This window comes from Theropithecus gelada, chromosome 19 (genome assembly GCF_003255815.1).
Source record: "Theropithecus gelada isolate Dixy chromosome 19, Tgel_1.0, whole genome shotgun sequence".
Taxonomy (NCBI): domain Eukaryota; kingdom Metazoa; phylum Chordata; class Mammalia; order Primates; family Cercopithecidae; genus Theropithecus; species Theropithecus gelada.
In genome coordinates this window covers 14,350,060-14,367,942 of record NC_037687.1, presented here as the reverse complement: position 1 = coordinate 14,367,942, position 17,883 = coordinate 14,350,060, and the positions used below count along the sequence as shown (strand labels likewise).

At 47.9% G+C, this 17,883-nt stretch overlaps 1 protein-coding gene across 8 annotated transcripts in view; it reads right to left on the bottom strand.

The window, feature by feature from the left end:
- ZNF333 (zinc finger protein 333) overlaps positions 1-13,652 on the bottom strand; it is a 32,186-nt gene extending 18,534 nt beyond the window's left edge. For 2 of the 8 annotated variants that reach the window (XM_025367175.1, XM_025367174.1), the window contains exons 1-5: positions 13,407-13,512; positions 9,719-9,762; positions 8,084-8,207; positions 7,556-7,651; positions 3,970-4,052 (exon numbers count right to left, since the gene is read on the bottom strand). Coding sequence is in view for 2 of the 8 variants with exons in the window: in XM_025367169.1 (XP_025222954.1) it covers positions 3,970-4,052; positions 7,556-7,651; positions 8,084-8,207; positions 9,719-9,721 (306 nt within the window). In the remaining 6 variants the exon portion in view is untranslated. Of the gene's footprint in view, positions 1-1,373; positions 1,691-3,969; positions 4,053-7,555; positions 7,652-8,083; positions 8,208-9,718; positions 9,763-13,406; positions 13,513-13,631 lie in introns of those variants that run through there. The other 6 variants (XM_025367169.1, XM_025367177.1, XM_025367173.1 and 3 more) reach the window with 5 other exon arrangements.
- Positions 13,653-17,883: the final 4,231 nt, after the last annotated feature.

The window sequence follows — 17,883 nt, the reverse complement described above, 5'->3', positions numbered from 1 at the left end:
TATTTTTAGTAGAGACGAGGTTTCACCGTGGTCTCGATCTCCTGACCTTGTGATCCGCCCGCCTCGGCCTCCCAAAGTGCTGGGATTACAGGCGTGAGCCACCGCGCCCGGCGCACAGGTACGTTTTGAGACAAATGTTTGCATCAGAATCATTTTGACACAGGTCACTCTACTTAAACAAAGTGTTTTTAGGTGTTCTGCCGATTTGTCGAACAAATATGTACTGGGCTGATATGGTGTGGCTGTGTCCCCACCCCCATCTCATCTTGAATTGTAGTTCCCATAATCCCCATATATCGTGGGAGGGACCTGGTGGGAGATAATTGAATCATGGGGGCGGTTACCCCCACGCTGCTGTTCTCATGATAGTGAGTGAGTTCTCACAAGATCTGATGGCTTTATAAGGGGCTTTTCCCCCTTTTGTCTGTACTTCTCCTTCCTGCCCACCATGTGAAGGACGTGTTTGCTTCCCCTGCTACCATGTTGTAAGTTTCCTGAGGGCTCTCCAGCCATGCTGAACTGTGAGTCAATTAAACCTCCATCCTTTATAGATGACCCAGTCTGGATATGTCTTTATTAGCAGGGTGAGAACGGACTGAGACATGGGCACTGCTGGTGCAGGCCTGGGGACCCAGCAGAGGACGAGAGCAGCAACACTGCAGCCTCAAAGAGCTGGGTGTCTGCAGAAGAGGCAGCTGTGGGGTGGCCCTGGGACAGAACAAGGGCTGTTCCTCAGCCTCCCTTGGGGCTTTTTATTTTTCTTTGAGACAGAATCCTGCTCCATCACCCAGGCTGGAGAGCAGTGTTGCAAACACATGGCCCACTGCAGCCTTGAATTCCCGGGTTCAAGCAATTTTCTCGCCTCAGCCTCCCAAGTAGCTGAACTACAGGTGCACACCACCACACCTGGCTACGGCTAATTTTTGTATGTTTTGCAGAGACGGGTTCTTGCTATGTTGCCCAGGCTGGTTTCAAACTCCTGAGCTCCAGTGGTCCTCCCAACTTGGCCTCCTGAGTTGCTGGGATTCTGGGGTGAGTCCCCGTGCCTGGCTTCCTTGGGGCTCTTCTAAGAGCAGTTTCCCACCCTCCTCTTCACTGGTCCCTCCGCTGGACCAGCCGACAAAAGAGAGGGAGGCCATGGGGACTCACTCTGTCCCTGGCCATCAGCACTTTTTCCCATGTGACAGGGAGGTCTCAGAGCCACCGTGCAGGGTCTCAGTGATTGTGACAAGGCGCAATGATGCCTGGCATGGCCCGGAAGGGCTACCATCACCCCAGTGGCAGGTTGTATGATTGTCAGGCAGCAGAACCTGGCAGTTGAGACTGTGGTCTCTGGGGTTAGGTCTGGGTTCAACTCCTAGCTCCAAACCCACCTCTACTACTCACGGGCTGGATGTCTTCAGTGATGAACTCCTCAGCTTCTCTAAATATGTATCCATGGGTGGACCTCTTCTGCCCACTCACAATAGTCTGTGACTGCCTGTTTCCTGGGGCTCTGATGTAATAAGAGCCCCATGCCTGCCACTCTCAGCACCCATTACAGAGGGGCTTGCTGGGCTGGGTGTGGAGTTCTGTGGAGGGCGCTGGAGCCCTGTACTGAAAGGAGAGAGCCCACAGAAACGAAGAGGGCACCGGGCCCTCGTGGCTCATTCTCTCTCCCTCTCTCCTTTCTTCACATGGGGTCCACCTGCTGAGCAAGAGAGACATGGGGGTGGAGGATGGGACCTGGAGATGCCTTCTGCAACACCTTATCCATTCATCCCTTCATTCAACAAGCACTGGGGGCTACATGACACACAGAATGCCCTGCAATTGCCAGCCTGCACAACACAGCGAGACTTCTCTCCAAAACAATTTTTTAAAATTAGCCAGACATGGTGGTGCACGCCTGTAGTCTCAGCTACTCAGGAGGAGACTGAGGCAGGAAGAGCGCTTGAACTAAGAAGTTCGAAGCTACAGGGAGCTACAGTCATGCCAGTGCACTCCTGCCTAGGCGAGAGAACAAGACCCCATATCTATGTAAAAAGGTAAGAAAGGAAAAAGGATGTTCCGTAATGAGGCTTATCACAACCACCACATTGGATGAGGAACCTGCAATCCAGCAGCCCTGATAAGACATTCTCAGAACTCAAGGTCTCAAAACCCAAGCACCTGTTCCCAAGGAGCTACTGGAGGGTGTTCTCCACCAAAACAAGAGTGTAAACCAAGAATGAGCAGGGCCTGGGGAGTGAGGAGGGCTGTCAGCTGCCCAGGGGTCTGTTGCAGCCAGGCAGGTTGTGAGTTTTGGCTGATCTGCAGCCCACACCAGGCTGCACAGGTTGAGGCTTCTCGGTGTTCCAGAAGCTTCCCCGCCAAAGAAGTGGAGTGTGGGTCTCTAAAACGTAGGCCACTGCACCCTATCCACTGGGTGGGGCATCTCTGATGCTGACACCCATCCATGACACAGGGGAAGGGGCACTGACCGAGGGATCCCGGGGTTCTCACTGACCCTGGGACTAACAGGCCCCACCTGGGGAGTGAAGCTGAGCTCTGTGCCTCCTTCTATCCAAACCCTAACCCTAACTTTCACCAACACTCAGGAATGGGAACCCAAACTTTGGAAGGTCCTATCGTTTGAGGGGGAAGGAATTTAGGGCCAAAGAGGGGATGGTGGGGACTCAGTGTATATTTTCTCCTGTACTGTTAATGTACAAGCTCGTATGGAAGACTTTTCCACACTGAAAAGGGCTTCCTTCCAGTGTGGAATCTAGACGGGTCTCCTAAGAAGAGAAGGATGCCCAGCAACTTCCCCACATTCTTTCCAATCAAAGCGGCCTCTGTCTGGCCAGTTCTCTCATCCAAATCCAGATTACGGCTCCTCCAGAAATACTTCCTGCCTCCTTTCAACTCCTCAGGAGCCTTTTCTCCAGGTGGAGCTTGCTCCTGACAAGAGGTGACTAATGCCTGGGCCCACTGGCTCCCACCTGTAGTCCCAGCTACTTGGGTGGCTGAGGTGGGAGGATCACAGGAGGCCAGGAGTTCAAGATCATCCTGGGCAACACAGCAAGACCCCATCTCTAAGAAAAAAAAAAGAAAAAGAAAAAAAATAGCTGGGCATGGTGACTCAGGCCTGTGGTCCCAGGTACTCGGGAGGCTGAGGTAGAAGGATGACTTCAGCCCAGAATTTGAGCCATGAACATGCCACTGCATTCCAGCCTGTGTGGCAGAGCGAGACCCTGTCTTTTAAAAAAGAGAAAAAGAGGTGAGTGATGGTGGGAAGCTCGTCAATATCTGTGTCAGTGCCCAGGGGTCCTCCCCACCAGGAGCATATTCTCAACATTTTCAAGCCATGCCTTGTTTAGACAGCTGGGGTTCGTCAAGTTGAGTGTGTTGCCAGCTCTACCACAGGGCTCCCTCTTACTCACAATGGGGCTTCTCTACCAGGAGGGGTATTTCTGACAGTTGCTAAGGAGGAGGTCACATTTCACACACTCAATGTCTGACTCACATTTATTAAAATGTTTCCTTCAGGAAACCTTCTAGAAAAAAAGAATCTTGAGGCAGGCAGATCGCTTGAGGCCAGGAGTTTGAGACCAGCCTGGCCGACACAGTGAAACCCTGTCTCTACCAAAAAATGCCAAAATTAGCCAGACGTGGTGGTGCACGCCTGCAGTTCCAACGACTCGGGAGGCAGAAGCAGGAGAATCACTTGATCCCGGGAGGTGGAGGCTGAAATGAGCCGAGATCATGCCACTGCACTCCAGCCTGGGTGACAGAGCGAGACTCTGTCTCAAAAAAAAAAAAAAATCTTGAGCAACAGTCAGGGTTTGCCCAAATTCAGAAGTCACAGGAAATGCCCTCAGACACTGTTTCCCTTCCAAGAGATACCCATGCTGCTAACACCTCCCTGGCTCTGGTCCTGTATTTCCACCTCACATGTTCCTCAGCTTCTCCCGTGCTGGGAGCCAGGGAAAACCACGTGCATCTTACCATTCGCATGTCCCTGGAGGATGCTTCTTCCAAAAGAGCCTGCATAGAAGGCAACTCTTTGGGTTTAAGTTGAGATTCCCAGGCTGAAATGAATGGGGGAAAAAAATGAACTCCTTTCAGAAAGAAATAGTGACATTAAATTGAAAATATGTATTCACCTACATATATATCCACATATGTATGTGAATATATATACACACTATACACACATAGGCCTTTTCTTTTAATATTGAATATAAATATTCAAATTTTAATACCAAATACATATATTCAAGTTGAGATTTCCAGTCTGAAATGAATTGAGAAAAAATGAACTCCTTTCAAAAAGAAATAGTGGCATAAAATTGAAAATATATATGTAAATATATATATATATATTTGTGTGTGTGTGTGTGTGTGTACACACATACACTTTTGTTTTGTTTTGAGACAGAGTCTTGCTCTTTCACCCAGGTTGGAGTGCAGTGGCGCGATCTTGGCTCACTGCAACCTCCGCCTCCCGAGTTCAAGCAATTCTCTGCCTCAGCCTCCCAAGTAGCTGGGATTACAGGCGCCCACCACCACATCTGGCTAATTTGTTTTTGTATTTTCAGTAGAGACGGGATTTCACCATCTTGGCCAGGCTGGTCTTCAACTCCTGACCTTGTGATCCACCCGCCTCAGCCTCCCAAAGTGCTGGGATTACAGGCATGAGTCACATGTTTTCTTTACTTTCTATTTTATTTTTGAGACAGGGTCTCACTCTGTCACCCAGGCTGGAGTGCAGTGGTGCGATCTTGGCTCACTGCAACCTCCACCTCCCACCTCTCAAGTAGCTGGGATTACAGGCATGCACCACCTAATTTTTTTTTTTAATGCCCAGCTAATTTTTTTTTTTTTTTTTTTGAGATGGAGTCTCACTCTGTCACCCAGGCTGGAGTACAGCGGCGCTATCTCGGCTCACTGCAACCTCTGCCTCCCGGGTTCAAGCGATTCTCCTGCCTCAGCCTCCTGAGTAGCTGGGATTACAGGCGCCCACCACCACACCCGGCTAATTTTTGTATTTTTAGTAGAGATGGGGTTTCACCATGTTGCCCAGGCTGGTCTCAAACTCCAGACCTGAAGTGATCGGCCCAAAGTGATGGGACTGCAGGCATGAGCCACCACACCCAGCCCAGCTTTTAAAATCGACCCTAGACTTGGGAAGAGCCTGAAAGGGAAGACAGCATCTGTGTGTAGGGCTGTGTGTGGACTCTGGCAGTCATAGGAATGAGGGGGAAATGAGAGGCAATTTCCTAGCTAAGAATTCTATGAGGACTAAGACTATTTCCAGAAAGCAGATGTTATTAGAGAAAAGAGCAAGAAAGAACTAGACAAAGAACATACATAGAAAGGTTAAATTTAAAAAGGAAGTGGATGACAAGTATGGGTGAGAATGTGGAGAAAGTCAGAACTTTCATCACCACTGGTGGGAATGTAAAATGGTGCACCTGTTTTGCAAAGTGGTATGACAGTTGCTCAAGAAGTTAAGCATAGCATTACCATATGAGCCAGCAATTCCACTCCTCAGTGTATACCTAAGAGAATTAAATACATGTCTACATAAATCTTGTATACAAGGCCAGGCACGGTGGCGCACGCCTGTAATCCCACTACTCTGGGAGGCCGAGGTGGGAGGATCACTCCAGCTCAGGAGTTCAAGACCAGCCTGGGCAACATAGGAAGAATGGTCTCTAGAAAAAAAATTAAAAATAGCCAGGCATGAGGACATGCACCTGTGGTCCCAGCTACTCAAGAGGCTGAGGTGGGAGAATCACTTGAGCCCAAAAGGCTGAGGCTGCAGTGACCTATGATCGTACCACTGCACTCCAGCCTGGGCGACAGAACAAGACACTATCAAAAAAAAAGAAAAGGAAAGAAAAAGGAAATATTGTACACAAATGTTCACAGCAAAATTATTCACAATAGCTAAAAAGTAGAAACAATCCAACTGTCTATCAACTGATGATAATCAAAATGTAGCTTATCCATACAATGTATATTATTCAGCCTTAAAAAGGAATTAAGTTCTGATTCATGCTACAACATGGATGGATCTGGGAAACATGAGGCTAAGTGAAAGAAGACAGATACTGCTGTAGTTTAAGTGTGTCCTCCACAGTTCATGGGTTGGAAGCAATTCCCATACAACAGTATTGAGAGCTGCAACCTTTAAAAGGTGATTAGGTGGCTGGGCACAATGGCTCACACCTGTAATCCCAGCACTTCGTGAGGCCGAGGTAGACCACAAGGTCAGGAGTTCGAGACCAGCCTGGCCAACATAGTGAAACCCCATCTCCACTAAAAATACAAAAATTAGCCGGGTGTGGTGGTGGGCACCTGTAATCCCAGCTACTCAGGAGGCTGAGGCAGGAGAATCGCTTGAACCCGGGAGGCAGAGGTTGCAGTGAGCCGAGATCGCGCCACTGCACTCCAGCCTGGGTGACAAGGCGAGACTCTGTCTCAAAAAAAAAAAAAAAGGTGATTAGGTCATGAGGAATCTGCCCTCATGGATGGATTAATGTGGTTACTTCAGAAGGGGGTTAGTTATCTCTAGAGTGGCCTTGTTGTAAAAACAAGTCTGGGCCTCTCTTGTTCTCTTGCAACATGATGTCTTCCACCATGTTACGATGCTGCAAGAAGGCCCTTACCAGACGCAGCCCCTCAACCTTAGACTTCCCAGTCTCCGGAACTAGGAGTCAAATAAACTTCTATTGTTTATAAACTACCCAGTCTATAACTTACTTGCAACACAAAATTACTATACTAAGCCAGATACCAAAGGCTACTTATGATACGATTTCCATTATACAAATGTCTATACAGGACAACCCATAGAGACAGAAAGCAGATTAGTGGCTGCCAGGGGCTGAGGGAGGGGTCATGGGGAGTAACTGCCCATGGGGACAGAGTTTCTACTTGGGGTGATGAAAATGTTCTGGAATTAGGTAGTGGTGATGGTTACACAAGGTCGTGAACCACTGAACTGCACACTTTAAAGGGGTGAATTTTATGGTGTGTGACTTATAGCTCTAATTTTTGTTTTGTTTTGTTTTTTTGGAGACAGAGTCTCGCTCTATCCTCCAGGCTGGAGTGCCATGATGCAGTCTTGGCTCACTGCAACTTCCACCTCCCAGGTTCAAGAAATTCTCATGCCTCAGCCTCCCGAGTAGCTGGGATTACAGGTGCACACCATCACATCTGGCTAATTTTTGGTAGAGACGGGGTTTTGCCATGTTGGCCAGGCTGGTGTCGAACTCCTGACCTCGGGTGATCCACCAGCCTCGGCCTCCCAAAGTGCTGGGATTACAGGCATGAGCCACCACACCTGGCCCTCTAATTTTTTAAGAGAAATTAGAACAAATCTTTTTCTGAAACCAAAGGAAAGTAGAAGAGGAGGGCTAGAAAGTGAAAATAGAAGAGAAGCTAAAGGAACTTGAGAAACCTCACTCCGAATAGCCTTCGGTGTCCCCTCAGAACAAAGGGCGTTTGAAAATGCTCTTAACCTGACACTTCCCAGGGCACACCACCCAGCCAGGCGGGTCAGGGAATCCACAGCCTGACTCACCTACACCCGTGGCATGGAGAATCCCTCGTTCTGTTGCCCTTGGCTCTGCTCTTGGCCCCAGCTGGGAGACGCGACTGGGTTTGCATGGTGGAGTTCCTGCACACGAAGAAAGACACAGGCGCTGAGGGAGGGAGGGCTTGCAGGGGAAAACAAACTCTTGTTTTTCAATTCAGACTCTCCTTCAGCTTCAACATGGGCTTCAGATTCTTTGGGCTGAGCAAGTGTGATGGGTCGCAAAGGGATCTTGCCCAGTAGCTAATGAACTCAGGACCCAACCCACAAACACCCTCCCCTCTGCCCCAAGGGGCTGAGGCTCTCTCACCTCGGAAGCCTGGGACCAAATTCAAGGAGACCAAAACAGGGCCTTACTAAAGAGGGAAAGAAGGCAGTGCAACAGATGAAGCTTTGCCATCCTGTGGACGATAAGTGCCACAAAGCCTAAGCCACGTCTGTCTTGTTCACATGGCAGGCGCTTAAGAAGCATTTAGTGCCTGCGTACAGGAAGGAGCCAGGTGACGCCAGCCTTACCCCTGGAGGTCAGGGTCCTGCACTGGTCCAGCATCCCGTATCTGCACAGGCTCCTCCGCGCACTATCCAGCAATGCCCACTCCTGGATGAACTCCACCGCCACATCCTCCAAGGTGACTGATTCCTAAAACAGCACACACGTTCTGGCTCGGCAAAGACCGCCCCCACCAGTGAGCAGAATGACTGGTTATCACTGGAGAAGAGAAAATGTTCAGACACGGCAGGCGTGGAAAATCCAGCCCAACGCCTATTTTTGTAAATAATGTTTTCTTGGCACACAGCCACGTGCATTTATTTACAATGCGTCAATGGCTGTTTTGAGGCCACAACGGCAGAACTGAGTAGCTGTGACAGAGATCACGTGGGCCACCAAGCTGAAATGTTCACTTTCTTTCAACATTTGGACAAATCCTAGAGTGTACGTTTTGGCTCTCTGTGTAACTCCACTGACTGTGATGCCAGAGCCTGTCCTTCCTGGCTTACAGAGTTTTTCCTGAACTCCTTATCACAAATTGGCACAGCATCACATATTTGGGCTTGACCGCTTAATTTCTGTGAACTCCCTGGGATTCCCCAAGACTTATGTCCTTAATAATCTTTCATACTTGTGAAAGTAGGACTTCCACTGCATCTCAGAGTCTTTTTTTTTTTTTTTTTTTTTTTTTTGAGACAGAGTCTTGCTGGAGTGTGGTGGCGCAATCTTGGCTCACCGCAACCTTCACCTCCCGGGTTCAGGTGATTCTCCTGCCTCAGCCTCCCAAGTAGCTGGGATTACAGGCGCGCGCCACACGCCCAGCTGTTTTTTTGTATTTTCAGTAGACAGAGCTTCACCATGTTGGCCAGGCTGGTCTTGAACTCCCAGCCGCAAGTGATCTGCCCGCCTCGGCCTCCCAAAGTGCTGGGATTACAGGCATGAGCCACCACGCCCGGCCTCATCTGAGAATCTGTATGGCCTTTTAGTTGCAGAATTCTTCAGAGCAGCGCTGTCCAACAGACATCACTCTCTGCTGATGGGAATGTTCCATCCCTGCGCTTTCCAGAAAGGGGCTACCAGCTACATGTGGCTGTTGAGCACTTGGGCAATGTGACTGGGGCGACTGAGAAACTGAGCACTTAAAACTTTTTAATTTTTTTTTTTTTTTTAAGAGACAGGGTTTTACTCTGTAGCTTAGGCTGGAGTACAAGCTCACAATCCTAGCTCAACGCAGCCTCAGTCTCCTGGGCTCAAGCTATCATCCTACCTCAGCCTCCCAAGTAGCTACGATTCCAGACACACACAACCATGCCCGGCTAAATGTATTGAATCTTAATAAATTTAAGCTGAATTTATATTTCTATGGCCACATGTGTTTTCAATAGGTCTAACCAGGGATGGCAAGGCTGGCCCTGGAGGAGCTCCGCTCAGAGCCCTGGGGTCTGCTGTGGGGCTCTTCCTCCATGCCAGCTTCCCTCTAGACGTCAGGCACAGAAGGACGTCCCCAGGTCCCCTAGGGCAGGGATGAGGCTGCTCCCCTCTCGCCCTCCCCTTTCTTCCTCAGTTGGGCAGGGAAGTGGGGAGAGAGAAGACAGGGCCCAGAGGACATAGTTATCCTATGTATCCACCCCTTCAACCACAGGAGCCCCCAGTTTCCTCACCATGACACTGGAGCCAGGGTTTGAGGTCTCAGTCGGTGTCCTCCCTGCAATAAAAGAGACACTGAGGTACAAGAAGGGGTGAGGACGGAAGCAGAGCATTTTGGGGGGTCTCCAGCAGAGTGGCCACAATAAAAACCCTTACAACAGGACATCTGCCTCCATAAGCAACATGTTGGGTCCCAAGCCCCCTTTCAAACAATAGCACCTAGTGACTTCTACTGACTCTTCCCATGTCATCAAAAGATCATTTTAACTCCTAGCTGCCCTCAAAATACCTCTAAGAACATCTACTTTCCCTCCACTGCCTATATGAAGGTGTGATTTGATATTTATCTCTTAAATGATTATTGCCTGTCTCTCTCCAACTATGACGTAAACCTTTTTTTTTTTTTTTTTGAGTCTCACTCTGTTGCTCAGGCTGTAGTGCAGGGGGCGTGATCTCGGCTCACTGCAACCTCCGTCTCCCAGGTTCAAGTGATTCTCCTGACTCAGCCTCCCAAGTAGCTGGGATTACAGGCATGTACCACCACGCCTGGCTAAGTTTTGCACTTTTAGTAGAGATGGGGTTTCACCCTTTTGGCCAGGCTGGTCTCAAACTCCTGACCTCAGGTGATCCACCTGCCTAGGCCTGCCAAAGTGCTGGGATTACAGACGTGAGCCATCGCAACCAGCCTGATGTAAACTTTTTAAGTATAGACCTGTATCTACTTTTTTCACAACTCCACATCCAGTCACTAGCACAGTGCTTAATGAATACTAAGTGCTTTACATATTAGGGGGTGGTAAACTTTTTCTGCAAAGGGCTAAGCAATTAATGTCTTAGGATTTGTGAGCCATATGGTCTCTGATGAAACCACTTAATTATATGGTCACAGGGCAAAAACAGCCACATGAACAAATGTGTTCCAATAAAACTTTATTTATATAAGCCAGCATCAGACCAGATTTGGCCCACTGGCCACAGTTTGCAGACCCTGCTTACGTGCTAAAGAGAATGCATCCATCATCAAATTCTCTCAATTCTACCTCCTGCAGGCATCTCAAACATTCCAACTTTTCCAATTCCACAATCATCAAGCCCCAGCTACCATCATCCAAGCCCTGAACTTCTCCAGCCTCCCATATGGACTCTGCATTCATCCTTGTCCATCCTAAACTCCATGCTCAATCCAGGAGCTAGTGTTTTGTTTACATCACAAACATAATAATGTCACTCCTCTACTTCAAACTTCAGTGACTTCCCCATGGCCTTAGAATGAGGTCCAGGTGGCCAGGCACAGTGGCTCACACCTGTAATCTCAACACTTTGGGAGGCCGAAGTGGGCGGATCACTTGAGGTCAGCAGTTCAAACCAGCCTGACCAATATGGTGAAATCTCGTCTCTACTAAAAATACAAAAAGTAGCCAGGCATGGTGGCACACGCCTGTAACCCTAGCTACTCGGGAGGCTGAGGCAGGAGAATTGCTTGATCCCAGGAGGAGGAGGCTGCAGCGAGCACTGGAGTGCCACTGCACTCCAGCCTGGCTGACGGAGTGAGACTCTGTCTCAAAAAAGACTCTGTCTCAAAATAAAAAAAAGACAATATGATACCACAAAAATCAAATATAATAACAACTTAAAATGCCTGTCTTTCATAAGACATAATCATACAGTTTCAGGTATCTTTAAGAAACAATACTAATTCTTTTTAGCAGGGCGCTGTGGCTCACGCCTGTAATCCCAGCACTTTGGGAGGCCGAGGCGGGCGGATCACAAGGTCAGAAGATCGAGACCATCCCGGCTCACACAGTGAAACCCCATCTCTACTAAAAATACCAAAAAAATTAGCCGGGCCTCAGGAGGCAGAGGCAGGAGAATGGCGTGAATCCCGGAGGCGGAGCTTGCAGTGAGCAGAGATTGGGCCACTGCATTCCAGCCTGGGTGACAGAGCGAGGCTCTGTCTCAAAAAATAAAAATAAATATAAATATTTTTTAAAAATATTAATTCTTTTTAAAAAGGCAAGGCAAGCGCATATATTCTTTTTGGAAACAAACACGTCACTCATAAAACTGAAGCCTGATGCATGATTTTCCTCTGAAGTTAATTTTTTCCTCATTTCTCAGTAGACATGAGCTTTAATCCCATTATTAAAAAAGACATCCCAGGCCGGGCGCGGTGGCTCAAGCCTGTAATCCCAGCACTTTGGGAGGCCGAGACGGGCGGATCACGAGGTCAGGAGACCGAGACCATCCTGGCGAACCCGGTGAAACCCCGTCTCTACTAAAAAAAATACAAAAAACTAGCTGGGCGAGGTGGCGGGCGCCTGTAGTCCCAGCTGCTCGGGAGGCTGAGGCAGGAGAATGGCGTAAACCTGGGAGGCAGAGCTTGCAGTGAGCTGAGATCCGGCCACTGCACTCCAGCCTGGGCGACAGAGCGAGACTTCGTCTCAAAAGAAAAAAAAAAGACATCCCAATTCAAAATGGCCAACTCAATTTGAATTTCCACTACTTGCAAAGTTTATATCGTCTTTTCCCTGAAGTCCCATTAGTTTTGAAGCTCCGTGATTCACATGCTTAGGGGAAGGACTGGAGCCAACTTGAAAAGATTTGAATAACAGTCTTACTTTTCCTTGATAATAATATTTGTGAAATAACTGAGAAACAACTTTTCTTAAGACACCCTCACCTCACAGTGAAAAACTTGATGCCCAGAGCAGAAGTAAAAGTCGTCTCAAACATAGAAAATAAAGAAAAAAAAAGTTAAAACTCCTCCTTTTGCTGCTGTTTTTGTTTTTGAGATGGAGTCTTGCTCTGTCACCCAGGCTGGAGTGCAGTGGCACAATCTCGGCTCACTGCAACCACTGCCTCTGGGGTTCAAGCGATTCTCCTGCCTCAGCCTCTTAACTAGTTGGGATTGCAGGCGCCCGCCACTACTCTCGGCTAATTTTTGTATTTTAGTAAAGACAGGGTTTCACCATGTTGGCCAGGTTGGTCTCGCACTCCTGACCTCAGGTGATCTGCCCGCCTCGGCCTCCCAGAGTGCTGGGATTACAGGAGTGCACCACCAAGCCTGGCCAAAAGCTTTCTTATGAGAAAGAAAAAGTTAAAGAAAGGAAGAGATGCAAAGCCAGGCTAACAGATATTAAGCTAAAATACTTCAAATTGTCAGTCACCAAAAGAAATCTCTCGTCATCCAATTCATTCCTTAATAGAAAGATGCACTCAATTTTTTAAGTAAATTTGGCCAATCAAACCAGTTTGCACATGTAGACCCAGACCTCACTTTCCAGTTGCAAAGCTAGATAATAGTAAGTATCGTATCAAATAAAACGTGGATTACTAATTTGCAGTTATCTTGCATACTATAGGCAAGGTAGGGCCCTCTTTATGCACTTCCCCTAAAAATTGGAAAGGACAGGTGAGGGCTGGGGCCGGTGTCACCACATTCCTGAGCCGTGGGACCTGGACTGTTTGGGATTTCCCTTTTGATAGGATGACAGCCCTGTCTGCCCGGACGGGGGGGTACCTGAGAGCGACAGACCGGGCGGTGGGCGCTCAGATGCGAGGCCCCGGCTGTGCGGGCCTCACGCCGGCCCGGGGATGATCGCAGGGAGGAAGCACCTCAGACAGGCGGAGCTATTCTAGGCCCTCCAGCCCCTCCCCGCGCCGGCCGAGCCCTCCCCGCCCTCCCGAGGGGCCGGGCCACACCTGCAGACCAGCCGGAGACACTCCCACCGCGCCGCGCCGCGCGGCGCCGCGCAGCACAGCTCAGCCGCCGTCTGCCGCCACTGCGCTCACTTCCGCTTCTGGTCTCGGGGCCGCTGGGAACGGAAGTGGCTGTGGCTCCGGCTGTAGTGGCCAGAGTAGCCTTAGGCGGCGGCAGAAAAACTAACATCTTCTTTAGCCTCCAAGGCGAAATTCTAGTATTCTTACCCGGGGGATGAGGTTAGGCTCATGGAGTGGGGTCCCACAGAGCATGGAGGGTGGTGCTGGGGGCGGAGCCTATGTCCGAGGGACGGGGATAGGGGTGGGGCTTAGGGCCCAGGGTCAAAAGTGGGGCGGGGCCTGTGCTCGGGGGCGGGGTGGGGTGTGGCTTGCCCTCCGAAGGCGGATGAGGGGGCTTGCACCCCAGTGGCAGAGTTGGCTGGGCCTTGTTTTGGAGGGTGGTAGTAGGGGCGGGTCGGGCGCCCAAGGGGCAAAAATGGGCGGGCTTGTGCTTGGGGTGGGAATGGGAGCGGAGCTTGCACTCGGAGGGCGGGATGACGGACCTGAGCTTGGAGGGTTGAGAGGGGACACCCGACCCTCCCCCAGGGTTCTTTAGGGATGCTCAATATTTAACTTACCCTTTTCTCCTTCCTTTTTCTCCAACTCCTTCCACCTTTATCCATGGGCTTAATCCAGTCCCCTTCAAAAATATACCCATACTTAAGATTGTTTTTGTATTTTTATATATGGCTCAATCGTAGGCAACGGGAGTTGGGGCGCCACCCTGTGCAGTGGAAAATTCACTTCTTTTGACTCCCCAAAAACTTACCTACTAATCTACTGTTAACCAGAAGCCTTACCAATAACAAAGTTAACACATATTTTGTATATTATATGTATTGTATGCCATATTCTTAAACTAAGCTCAGAGAAAAGTGTTATTAAGAAAATCATGAAGCAGATAAAATATATTTACTCTTCGTTACGTGGAAGTGATCATAAAGATCATAAAGGTCTTCAGCGCCAGCTTCACCTTGAGTAGGCTGAGGAAAGGGAGGGTTTGGTCTTGCTGTCCCAAGGAGAACAGGGGTAGAAAAAAAATCTGCCTATAAGGGGATAGTCATAGTTCAAACCCTTGTTGTTCACGGGTCAGCTGTCTTTATTCCAAAAATAAGATGATGTATTTTTGTTTCTTCTACAGCTTGCCTTTCTCACTAAAAATAAGATATGTGAATCTAAGACATAGATTTCTTTATATAGCCTCCTGTTGGTGGGCATTTAAGTTAGTTCCATGTCTTTGCTATTGTGAGTAATGCTGCAACGAGCTTACACATGCATGTGTCTTTATGATAGAATGATTTATACTTCTTTGGGTATATATCCAGTAACGAGATTGCTGGCCCAAATGGTATTTCTGTTTTTAGGTCTTTGCGGAATCGCCACACTGTTTTCCATTGTTAACCCTATTTTAAATGTGAGAAAGTAAAGATTGAGTAAAATGAATCAACCTGACATAAAATCACCGAGCACAGAGACACATATCTTAAACATTTGTCGGATGGATGGATTTGCAAATGCATGAATGAATAAATATCACGATCAGGCTTCCTAACTCTCATTCTCATGCACTTGTCACTAAATTTAGCTTATTGACTTAATGAGTATCTTTGGGCCTGAATGTCTCAGAATAATAAAGATACAATAATAGATTTAAGGTGATGTAAAAAAGAACAAGTTAATGTCTCTGTAGGATTTGCCTCAACTCCTCATACCCGGAAGATTTAGACCTTCATCCATACTTCAATCCAGCTTCTTAAAGCCCAGCATTTGAAGCTACTTTGGATTTCTTTTTCTTCAGTCTTACCAGAAGATGGCACTATAATGTAAAGAGTAAGCCCTCTGAGCTGGGCGCGGTGGCTCACACCTGTAATCCCAGTGCTTTGGAAGGCCAAGGCAGGAGGATCACTTGAGGCCAGAAGTTCAAGACCAGCCTGGGCAATATGGCGAGACTCTTATCTCAATTTAAAAAAGAAATTAAGCACTCTGGAATAGGACTCAATCATCATTATTATCATCAATAAAGTAATATTGATAATAGGGAATCTTATTTGTCTCTTGCCATACACCAAGCATCATATTTTAAAATCTCAGGATAAAACCAGAAAGTGTTAGGAAACTTGAATTATTTCTTCTTTTGTTTTGATGACATAACCAAACAAGGGAGGGATTTGGTTAGATCACAATCCCTGAGAGGAGGGTGGGTCCTCATGATTTGCTGGGGTGCTCTTGGGAGAGAGGGAGTAAGGAAAGCAGGGTAGGAAGGAAAGGAAGGAGGTGAACAAAGATGTGGGCTCAGCTGGAGTCAAGTTTCAGCCTAATCCCATAGGGCGCTCTGGAATATGAGACCAGAATTGGTCCCATTCCATTTTGAGGAAAGGAGCTACCTTTTGTACCCCCATCTGAGACAGCCATTGGCTGCAAGATGCTTCCTAAGGGTGGGGGATCAGAACCTCCCAAAGCAGCTCCTGTTCAGCTGAGGCAGCAATTCTCTGAAGGAGGTATAAAATTAGTCATTCAAAATGTAAGCTACTGGGGCTGGACACAGTTGGCTGATGCCTGCAATATCAACATTTTGGGAGGCCCAGATGGGAGGATCACTTGAGGCCAGGAGTTTGAGGCCAGCCTGGGTCATGTACCAAGATCCCTGTCTCTACAAAAAAAAATTAGGCATAGTGGCATGTGCCTGTTGTCCCAGCTACTCAGGAGGCTAAGGTGGGAGAATCTATTGAGTCCCGGGGTTCAAGGCTGCAGTGAGCCATGATCACACCACTGCACTCCAGCCTGGGTGACAGTGAGAATTCACCTCTAAATAAAAAGAAAACTAAGCTATTGGAACTCAATTAAATTATTTAGGGCCCTAAAGGAATGTGAATTACAGGGCCTGAGTTGGGTGACAGGCAGCTCAAACCCAGGAAGCCACAGCTTTTGTTTCTCTGATTACAGATTAAACCTTTTCCTTTACTGGCACTGTTTTGTAAAATGTTACAGGTGGCTGAAGAGCCGGGGAAGACCCTTCCTTCTCTGCTATTGACTTTCATTATAAATTAACTTCCCTCTCTTCCTTTTCTCACATAAGGACTTCATGGCTGTTACATTGCCTTTAGAGGGAATGTTAAATACATGCTTTTAAACTGGAAAGAAAATGAAAACCAACTACAACAAAAAGAAAATCACACAGAAAAAAAAAACACACACACACACATTAATTTGTTATAACTCATATACCAGCCTTGTATAGAAAATGTAATCCCGTTAAATTTGTCTTCCTATACAAGCAAGAACTTAGCTTTTAACTTCAGAGCATTGACTCCATTTCTCTAGAGTCTGTGCATCCCGGAATAGCTACTCCTGGCTTTTCTCTTGAATAAGCTCTTTAAAACTGGAATCTGATGCTTTTGATTATTTCAGGTTGGCATATCAGACAGCTGTGAGTGATAGCAACTAATTCACAACAGCTGGGGGATGAGTCCCTACAGAACAAATCATTTGTTCCTTAGGGTAAATAAATACTTTCTTGGCATTAATAAAATTTGATTTTACTTCTCATGGAAATAGTTCTAGGGAATCAGCCAGGAAATGGGATCTCGGTGAGACATCAACAGCATCCTCTGTGTAGGGATCTACATCAACAAATAAATTCGACCTGACTACCAAGCTGGCTGCTATGGTCATCTTTGAGGCTGTCAAGAATTAAGTATTACAGCCAGGCATGGTGGCTCAAGCCTGTAATCCCAGCACTTTAGGAAGCCGAGTTGGGCGGATCACTAGAGGTCAGGAGTTCGAGACCAGCCTGCCCAACATGGTGAAACCCCATCTCTACTAAAAATACAAAAATTAACTGGGCGTGGTGGTGAGCGCCTGTAATCCCAGTTACTCAGCAGGCTGAGGCAGGAGAGGCACTTGAAACTGGGAGGCAGAGGATGCAGTGAGCTGAGATCACACCACTGCACTCCAGCCAGGGTGACAGAGTGAGACTCCGTCTTAAGAAAACAAAAAAAGTGTAGCAGGATGAGCGGCAGACAAAACTCCTCAGACACCGAGTTAAAGAAGGAAGGGGTTTATTTGGCCGGGGGCATCGGCAAGACTTAAGTCTCAAGTGCCGGGCTCCCCGAGTAACCAATTCCTGTCCCTTTTAAGGGCTCACAACTCTAAGGGGGTGCATGTGAGAGGGTCGTGATTGATTGAGCAAGCAAGGGGTACGTGACTGGGGGCTGCATGCACCGGTAATTAGATCGGAACAAAACAAGATAGGGATTTTCGCAGTGCGTTTCTATACAATGTCTGTAATCTGTAAGATAACAGAACCAGTTAGGTCAGGGGTCGATCTTTAACTACCAGGCCCAGGGTGCGGTGCCCGGGCTGTCTGCCTGTGGATTTCATTTCTGCCTTTTAGTTTTCACTTCTTCTTTCTTTGGAGGCA